The 9,434-nt window shown below is 37.6% G+C and overlaps 3 protein-coding genes across 6 annotated transcripts; all 3 read left to right on the top strand.

Annotated features, from left to right (window-relative positions):
• Positions 1–397: 397 nt before the first annotated feature.
• Positions 398–4,007, top strand: cyb561a3a (cytochrome b561 family, member A3a). 4 transcript variants are annotated; one of them, XM_081365692.1, is made up of 8 exons: positions 738–841; positions 928–1,062; positions 1,292–1,405; positions 1,657–1,853; positions 2,101–2,309; positions 2,838–2,992; positions 3,252–3,420; positions 3,594–4,007. In XM_081365692.1, the coding sequence occupies exons 4-8, from the start codon at positions 1,667–1,669 to the stop codon at positions 3,615–3,617; spliced, it is 744 nt and encodes a 247-aa protein (XP_081221818.1). In that variant the 5' UTR covers positions 738–841; positions 928–1,062; positions 1,292–1,405; positions 1,657–1,666; the 3' UTR covers positions 3,618–4,007. The 4 variants fall into 4 exon arrangements, with proteins under 4 accessions (XP_081221819.1, XP_081221818.1, XP_081221820.1 ...); XM_081365693.1 differs by having other exon boundaries at positions 398–1,062; positions 1,654–1,853; XM_081365694.1 differs by lacking the exon at positions 1,292–1,405 and having other exon boundaries at positions 775–1,062.
• Positions 4,008–4,643: 636 nt separating this feature from the next.
• Positions 4,644–4,955, top strand: LOC308691534 (histone H4; the record flags this gene model as incomplete). Its single annotated transcript, XM_081366878.1, has 1 exon — positions 4,644–4,955. The coding sequence occupies one exon, from the start codon at positions 4,644–4,646 to the stop codon at positions 4,953–4,955; it is 312 nt and encodes a 103-aa protein (XP_081223004.1).
• Positions 4,956–7,239: 2,284 nt separating this feature from the next.
• histh1l1 (histone H1 like1) lies at positions 7,240–8,623 on the top strand. The gene has a single exon (XM_081366877.1). The coding sequence runs from the start codon at positions 7,294–7,296 to the stop codon at positions 7,894–7,896; it is 603 nt and encodes a 200-aa protein (XP_081223003.1). The 5' UTR covers positions 7,240–7,293; the 3' UTR covers positions 7,897–8,623.
• Positions 8,624–9,434: the final 811 nt, after the last annotated feature.

Genomic DNA, 9,434 nt, shown 5'->3' on the forward strand with positions numbered 1-9,434 from the left:
TCACCTTTATATATATATGTGAAGACTTCAGATGCAAAAGCCTCTAAGTCCGTCTAACGTTTTTCTGTAATATTAACATTTTTATCAGGCTCCTATCATGTATAGGTTTCTACCTAAGTACCGACATTTCTGAATGGGCTGAGGCTGGGATTTAGTGAGTTTGAAGTGAAAGTATTTGATGTACATTATACTATGTGCAGAGAGCATTCACTCAGTATTATTATATCATTTTTGACATAGGTGGCTATAAGACCTATAAGGTGTCTTTAAAAGGCAATTACTACACAATTTTTTACACACTGAATTGTATGTGTGTGTGTGTCTCATTTTCTAAAACCAATACATAAGCTGTAAGGCAAATGTCCCCAAAATTATATTTAAGTGTGTGTGTGTGTGTGTGTGTGTGTGTGTGTGTGTGTGTGTGTGTGTGTGTGTGTGTGTGTGTGTGTGTGTGTGTGTGTGTGTGTGTGTGTGTGTTTAAATATAATTTTGGGGACATTTGCCTTACCTAGCTTATGTATTGGTTTTAGAAAATGAGATTCAGTGTGTAAAAAATTGTGTAGTAATTGCCTTTTAAAGACACCTTATAGGCACTTATTGTTATTACGTTATTATTTGTATTGTTTTTTGTGTTTTGTTTTTTAGTTACGTCATTATGACAGTGTTTTTTAGATTAATAATCAAATGTTAAGAGATAATTCAAATAAATTGTGTAATCGTATTTTATTGCGAAATAGGTCGAGTTCACTACACTTCCCATGCACCCTTGCAGTTAAACAGGAAATGCCATGGTGGGTTCTGCGTTTCCCAAAATCATCAGCGCATGAGCTTGGTCGTTAAAGTTTGTACACGCTTATTTTCCCTCTTGCATCACATCTGATGAAATCATATTATCTTACGTTAACAGTCAATACTGTTATTTAATAGGCAATATTTAAAATAGTTTGCGTGGGTACCTCGTCTGTTTTCGAGTGTCCTCAGACTGGCATTACGTCACAACCAAAACAACCTGTAAGACACAAGCTGCAATGTAAGACTACAAAAGAAAGTATAAACCGCTCCGTAAGTCTATTCTTTTATACGACAGGTCTTTGACACCAAAATGTTTTTAATGTTTTGTTACATTATGTCATTGCATCATGGAAGCATTTTGCACAGTTCTCTCTTTGTGCAGTATTTATAGTTTTGAGTGACATAATTTCCATTTCATCCTTACTATTGCTAGTTTTTCCCTTTCTGCTGTTCCTCATTTCTTCTAATGTTTGTTGTTTGCCATCTGGTCTGTTTTCAGACGAAATCGAAAATCATAATGGGGAATTATGGAAAGAGGAACTGAGATCAAGTCAAAAAAGAAAAAAAAAACCCGTCACGAGGTTGTTTGATATTTGTGAGATACCGGATAAAGGTACAATACATTTAGATGTGCTGCACTGCTTATATAGCCTTTTATAGGGACACTTTGATTGCTTCTTTCTTTTTCTTTTCTTTTTTAAATTATCACTGCATTATATTTATTTGAGTTTGAGATATCGCGTTTTTATAAGGCAAGTTGAAATATTATGGCATGCTTATTAATGTTGTTGTTTGTCTTTGTGAACACCTCTATGATTTAATACGTGTGTAAGTAAAGTTCATCTGCATTCTCTGTCTCAGCAGCACTCACAGGATGAGAGGAATTGTTGCATTTTACGTTACCTATCTGCTGTGCCTGATATTGGGGATTGTCTGCGTGGTATTAGTAGCTCACTGGAATTACACCTACCGAGGTGGATTTGCATGGGACGGCTCAGCCAAGCACTTCAACTGGCACCCGGTCTTCATGGTCACTGGAATGGTGGTTCTTTATGGGAATGGTACGTTTGATTGGGTATTGTTTTGCCTTTTGTTTCATGCTACTGTAGCTGTACTATAACACATGACATTGCACAAGCAATAGTTTCAGCTGTATGTGGTAGAAAGTTTGTGTTTGTTTTAGTTTGCTGTGTTACATTGTTTATGAAATGATATGATTTTAGTTATCGGGAAAAATATTCTACTTGTTTTTTTGTTATGTCAACTTTCTGTCTTGTTTTCATTAATGTCCTTTTCTCTTGTAACCAGCGGCCGTAGTGTACCGTATTCCTCTGACATGGGGTCACAATAAGCTCCCGTGGAAGCTGTTACATGCTGGGCTTCTGCTCCTTTCTCTCATTCTGTCTGTTCTCGGGCTTTGCGCTGTGTTCGACTTCCACAACAAAAACGACACACCCAACCTCTATTCCCTCCATAGTTGGGTGGGGATTTGCACCACTGCACTTTTCACTGCACAGGTGTGTATCGTGTTGAAACTGCTCATGTACAGTGTAGTATTGTCTTCATTTGTTGTTGTAAACAAGAAGTTAAATAGTGGATAAACAATGAACTTCATTTTCTTTCAAAGAATTTGCATACAGAAAATGTAGTCTGACATTTCATATGTATATGAAGGAACATGGAAGCGTGCGAGTTTTTATCTTGTAATTCTGACTTTTATCTTATAACTCACAATTGTGGGTCTGTATCTCACAATTCTGACTTTATTTCTGGCAATTATGAGTTTATAACTCACAACTCTTGACTTTTTTTCTCAGAATTGTGAGCTATAAACTTGCAATTGCAAGTTACAAAGTCAGAATTGTGAGATATAAACTCACAATTGCGATAAAAAAAAGTCTGAATTGTGAGATAAAAAGTCGCAATTACCTTTTTTAGTTTTATGCCGTGGCAGAAACATGCTTCCATAGAGGAAGTAAATGAAAAGTATGAATCTTCCCACAGGAACTAAAAAAATGTCCCTTTCTCTATTTTTCCCCCCGCAGTGGGTCATGGGTTTTACCGTGTTCCTCTTACCTTGCACCCCAATGGCTGCACGTGCCCTTATAAAGCCAGCTCATGTATGGATGGGAGGAATCATCTTGGTACTGAGCATTGTATCTTGCATCTCAGGGATCAACGAAAAGCTATTTTTTGCACTGTAAGTGACATGAATCTGCTATTGCAGGTGAAGAACCTATGTATATATGGCTACTAATGTTTGAGAGATCTTCATGGATCGTTTGTGCTGTTTGATTTGGTAGATCTGATCATTATGCTGTAATCGATATGTTTCAAGATTTGCAGTATGATGTAGAAAGAAGAAGATAAAAAAGAACATGTATTCATAAATGTAGAGCTCTCAATAGCTTCAGTGTGGTGCCATAGCAAATGCGTTCTTCTATTGGTTCTTTCCTCAGAAAAGCAAGCACCAATGGGACGCTGTCTTATTCTGCATTACCACCAGAGGCAATCACTGCAAATTCTTTGGGAGTCATCATTGTAGCATTTGGATTGGTTGTTTTGAAAATCTTGTCCAATCAGATATGGCAGCGTCCTGAGCCAGGCTATGATGAGGGAGTTTACAGGGTAAGACAAAGGATTTTAAGAAAAGTGTGATATTGTGACAAAAGTCATGTTTAATTATCATGCCTTAGTACAAAGCTCTCTATATTCATAAATGAATAACTAAGAAAGTATTCATAGGAGTCATTTTTTTCTGACAGAAGTGTTTTTATATTGTCCCTTTCTCTCATTTTCAGCCCCTGGCATATGATGGAAACTGACGTCTCAAAGCTGAATGTCTGAAAATGTTATATTTATTTGCATTCTGACTGATCAGCTCTCTTCAATCGAATCAAAGTCCCCTAAAATTCCAACCATTTGTCTTTGTATTTCTAATTATACCGAGCACTCCTGGGAAGACATTTAAAATCTCCTGTTTATGTGTTTTTGCTTAGATTTGATTGTGTTGCTGCTGCTGTTTGAAATTGTGAAGAGCAAAGGCAAAATGTCATAAAAAATCACTGCCTATTTGTCAGTGTTTTGTGCTAATTTATTATTAAAGAAGGTCTCTGTATATAAGAATTGGTTAATATCCTTTTATGAAACATCAATGTTTGTGTCTGTGAAGGAAAACCAGATGAAGGTATTTCCTCTTTGTTTGTCAAACCGGTTCAAACCGGCTGGGAAGGGCATTCAAACCAGACAGGGACAAACCACCACGCGTCATCATCAGTGAATAACCAATAGGAAGCCGAGACAGTCTCGTACCAATCAAAGCGCTGGGCAGAGGTGTTTGAAATTTACATATTTCAGTAAAAACCCAATCAGCTATTTTTTGAGAGTTTGAAATATACACACTAAAACTCAAATGTAAAGCAAATCCATACTAAATTAGGTCCCAAAAGTAATGTAATTATAGTACTCAGAAAAACTAGCAGACAGCATATTACAAGGATATAGGATATGGAGGTCTGTCCTAATTACTGAAATATCGCGAATACCCCAACATAAAGCATAGCACGCTTATACATGTTTATTTTCTTTTATACAGTCTATGGTTTATTTGTTATGCATTTTCTTCCATTCTAAGATCTGTAACGTTACTCAGAGAAAAGAAACGCAAGCTCAATAGAACATTTCCTATTTCCCTTCTTGTTTTGCACCGTTACATGATGTGATGAGCTCCGCCCGCAGTGGCGTTGTGACAAGCATGGTTTCAACAAGGTCCGCTTTAAAGATACTTGTCAGTCTTCCCCAGTACGCCCATCCCATTTCATTCGTGCTCTTTGAAATCTCAGTTAGCTACCATGTCTGGTCGTGGAAAAGGCGGCAAGGGGCTTGGGAAAGGTGGTGCAAAACGTCACCGCAAAGTCCTGAGAGACAACATTCAAGGAATCACAAAGCCAGCTATTCGCCGCCTTGCTCGTCGCGGTGGTGTGAAGCGTATTTCTGGTCTGATCTATGAAGAGACGCGTGGTGTACTGAAAGTGTTTCTTGAAAATGTTATTCGCGACGCTGTAACCTACACCGAGCATGCTAAGCGCAAGACTGTGACTGCCATGGACGTAGTGTACGCTCTGAAGCGTCAAGGCCGTACTCTGTATGGTTTTGGCGGTTAAAGTTCACCCGGACCGGATTAAAAAGAAAAAAGGCTCTTTTAAGAGCCGCCCAAACATTCGATCAAAAGAGCAAATTAATCTGTCTTAATGTATTCTTTATTATTTATTTAAAATAATTGTTTTTTAAGTTTCCCACAACACATTAAGTCGTGTTTTTTTATTAGTTTATATTGTGTTCATATTTTAAAATGGAACAGAACAAAAAAGCAAGCTGTTTATGGTTAATTACATGAATTAACAGTAGGCTACTAACGTTACTTTTAACAACATAAACATGACTTAACAGTTCATTAATTAGTGTGTGCTCGGACAGAAATGTGAGGCTTTTTTTATTTTTCACTTACTCTTAAATGTATATAAACTACTAATTATTAGTAAAAACTACTAATTACAATAACATTTATTGGGTAAAGTTAATAATATAAATGCATGATTATGCGCACAAAAAAAGCATCAGAAATTGTGCCCTTTATTTATTATTGCTTTTATAAAACAGTTACACCATTAAAAAAAATGTATTAGGGACACAATTTAAAACAAGCCAACCACCATTATTTTTTTCCCCATAAGAAAGCGTTCCTATTCAGTGCTGATTGGTAAATAGTAGTAGCTACATTATGTTAGATTACACAACCATGGTTTATTTAGTTGCATAACTACGTTTTGTAATGTCACGGCCTTTAACTTCAAGCGGAGGAATGGCACTGGAAGAATTTGCTTAGTAAAATAACATTTTAATGAAATTTTCACTTTTAACAACAAACTCGAGTAAGCACAAAATTCCTGGCCTGTAGGCCCAATTAGTGTATTTTAATTATTTATAAGTGGTCTGCTAAATTGTGAATATAGCCATGCATGGCTTATATAGCGTTGTTAGGCACAACAGACAGCAGATTGACCTTATTCACAAACAACACCACATAGCCTAATATGAAGAACACAAATTTTCATTAAGTTTTATTCTTCCGCAAGCAGACAACAGAAAGCTGCTAGGCGTATTAACAGGTCAAAGTCATTACATCTGCTGGAACAACTTATTGACCAATCAGCATCCAGGGCCGGAACTATCCGTTCTGTGATTTCTTTTGAGTGAAATTCAAATGTTAATAAAAGTATCATTTAAATTCATAGTATCATAGACATTTGTTTTTGGTGCCATAGTTGATGTTTGATAGTAGGCTATTGCTGCTTAATGAATAGGCTTGAGTCCACATGCTTTCAGTTTAGTCTAATGTTTAAGTAGCCTGGCCTACTATAAACTCAGATTACGTTTAAAATTGAACGTGACTCTGTCACACACATTTATGAAATATTTCATAAATATCTGTGACAGATAAATAGTTTTATTGTTTAAAGTCGATCAACATCGCAGTAGCCTGCATAAAGTGCAATATTTTATTACCCTGCTGGCCAATAAAGCAACGTGTTGAAAATCCTCGCTGTTATATGCCTCCTAAAAAGGGTCTAAATGACCTTTTTACGACGACTAAATATAATTAGAATAATAGTAAGTGTTTAATAGTATTGGTGGCTAAGTAGCCTATTTAAAATGGTAATAAATACAACATTATACTCCAAGATTGCTTCCTGCTGTTGTCGCACACCTCCACACTTTCTCTTCGGACAAACAATACATAGCCTACTCCCGTTTTATTAATGACGGACAACGTCTTTAAATGTGTGCAATGTTGGGAAACTTGCTTGTAAATAAGTTACTTGAATCATGTACTGGATGTTCAGATATGATTATTGATAGATCGTTGTAGAAAGAATGTCCGAGAGATTAGGGGAGGTTGAAATGGCGACAGCGCTGATCTGTGTTACCTCCACTAAAGAAAACCGCTTAATTTTTTTATTCCGTGAGCATTCTTTGTCTAAAACCACCGCAAATGTGTACATTAGGGTCTTCTTTATGCAAAACATCTATCGTTATAGTTGTGATTTTCGAATTTTAATATATAATCTACAAAAGAACAGAGGAAGTGCGACGTTTACCGCTGAGACTCGCACTAAATTTGGACGCGTTTTTATTTTTGTACAATAAACGGACCGATGTTTTGCACGAAACACGAGCTGCCCTTTAAGAGGAAAGACTCAGCTATCTGGACGTGGTTTAAAGTCTGCAATCTATCACTCTGTATCGCGGGAAACCTTGTGTTTTTCAAGATCAGAAAGCACATCTACAAACGACTCCGTCCTGTTGAGAGCGTCGGTTGAGGCGGTTGAGTCTATATGGTTCTCATCTCCCGTTTAAATCCCGCCCTCAGCTGTTGGATGTAAACATTGTTTGTTTGACAGCTCTGTACTACGAGACATCGGCTCTAAGTTTACTGAAACTATGACAGAAACTGCTCCTGCTCCCGCGGCTGCTCCGGCCAAAGCCCCGAAGAAGAAGGCGGCAAAGGCGAAAAAGCCTGGCGCAAGCGTGTCAGACCTTATCGTGAAGGCGGTGGCCGCTTCCAGCGAGCGCAAAGGAGTTTCCCTGGCGGCTCTAAAGAAGGCTTTGGCAGGTGGTGGATATGACGTTGAGAAAAACAACTCCCGCGTCAAGATTGCTTTGAAATCGCTGGTGAAAAAGGGGGCGCTTGTTCAAACTAAAGGCACCGGGGCATCCGGATCTTTCAAGGTGAGCAAGAAACCAGCCGCCAAGAAACCCGTCAAGAAAGTTGTGGCGAAACCGAAGAAGCCAGCAGTGAAGAAGGCGGCGGCCAAGGCGGCGAAGCCCAAGAAGGCAGCGGTAAAGAAAGCTGCCCCGAAGAAGTCTCCCAAGAAAGTGAAGAAACCGGCAGCGCCCAAGAAAGCCACCAAAAGCCCGAAGAAAGTGAAGAAACCGGCTGTGAAGAAAGTTGCAAAGAGTCCTAAGAAGGTCAAAGCAGTGAAGCCTAAAGCCGCAAAGCCCAAGGCTGCCAAGGGGAAGAAGACATCCGCCAGGAAGAAGTAGACTGACAGACCTCACTCCATAAACCAAAGGCTCTTGTAAGAGCCACCCCATCTTCACTGAAGTGCAAATGTTCCTGATGCATGTAAGAAGGCTACTGCCTTTTTATAGACTGAGAAAATTATTTTTAGGTTGGACGTGACGCTGTTTTGAGCTGTCTTGTTTTAGAGTCTCATTGCTTCTAAAAAAAATATATCTCCAGCGCGAGCGGGCAGATGCCGTGGAAGACTTTTATCAAGATCGGTTTACTTTGTATAACGTTAAACACACATGACAGTCTCTACCTCTGTACCTGATACACAAAGCCGATTACTTGGTGTAGATTTTCAACCCTTCAGAGATTATACAGAAGAGTCCGCTGGTTGGAAAGTGTCCAAAATGTGCATACGTTAACATTTGTTCAAAGTTCATCGTTTGCGAGCGTGAGTGCACGTGCGTATGTGACTAAAAAGATGATGAGTGTGTTTTATCACTATGATTCGTTATATTTATATTTTGTATTGGATTATACGAGACTCCTGTAAATACAGCAATACAGAATTTACAAACACTTAATTTATTCACAGTTAAGCGATGGTTTGTTAAAGGTTACTACCAAAGGCAAAATACATTCCATCAGTGAAATGACTTGTTTGTGTTTTTTTGTATACTGTTGTTCTTAACATGTATCCATAAACTTATATTTTGTTCAAAATTTGTTATAAAACTTCTAATAAAAAAAAATTATATCAGAATGATATGAGTGCTCATTTGTCTTTATCTGCTACATACGCTTGTTCAATTGATTGTTTGTTTTTTAATTAAGGAGAATGTTTTCTTATTAAAAGTAATTTGTGAACATATTTTGGGTAGACCTTATTTTATCAATACATTTCATTTTTTATTTCTGTAAAAGAAAAAAAGGAGGGTGGGGGAATTAAAAAAAAAATCAATTTAGGTTAAACTTCATATGAATGTATATATGAAAAGATCCTGTTACTGAATGATTTCAAAGTTTGACCATAGACCTTATTCACAGCAGCGCCATCTTTGATTTTTAACGGGAATGAAAGCAAGGCTGCAGGGATAGACATACATTTCTCTTCAGCGAGTTGTATTATTGAATGTGTTTTTATTTTTATTTTTATTTTTTTTTATTTTTACTTGTTGTGCTTACGAAACACTGCAAAAACAATCCAGTAAAAAAAAAAAAAAACTACAGACGACATGATCTGTGGAAATTTATAAGTGATATAGGAGCCTTATAAAGCTTTTTACAGCGGATGCCATAGGAAACACCTGATCTCACGGGAAAACGTACACATTTTACGAGGTGGCTAATTCGTATGAATTCATACGACTTCACTCGTACGAATTAGTACGATTTTTTGCAAAATCGTTCATATTTTACGAATTGCCCAATTCGTATGAATTCATACGAATGACCTACCCCTAACCCCGCCCCTAAACCTACCCATCACAATTCGTAAGAATTAGCCACCTTTTTATCATTCGTACGAATTGGTCGTGAGATAGTGTTGCAAACACACAGCCTCTCTTTC

The sequence above is a fragment of the Scardinius erythrophthalmus genome, assembly GCF_964197995.2.
Source record: "Scardinius erythrophthalmus genome assembly, chromosome: 5".
Taxonomy (NCBI): domain Eukaryota; kingdom Metazoa; phylum Chordata; class Actinopteri; order Cypriniformes; family Leuciscidae; genus Scardinius; species Scardinius erythrophthalmus.

What these genes read in the sequence shown, in the direction of transcription:
- cyb561a3a (XM_081365693.1), top strand. Translation starts at nt 1,667, where the DNA reads ATGAGAGGAATTGTTGCATTTTACGTTACCTATCTGCTGTGCCTGATA. An exon ending in GGTGGTTCTTTATGGGAATG is followed by an intron (nt 1,854 to 2,100) that starts GTACGTTTGATT and finishes TCTTGTAACCAG; the next exon opens with CGGCCGTAGTGTACCGTATT. An exon ending in CTGCACTTTTCACTGCACAG is followed by an intron (nt 2,310 to 2,837) that starts GTGTGTATCGTG and finishes TTCCCCCCGCAG; the next exon opens with TGGGTCATGGGTTTTACCGT.
- histh1l1 (XM_081366877.1), top strand. Translation starts at nt 7,294, where the DNA reads ATGACAGAAACTGCTCCTGCTCCCGCGGCTGCTCCGGCCAAAGCCCCG.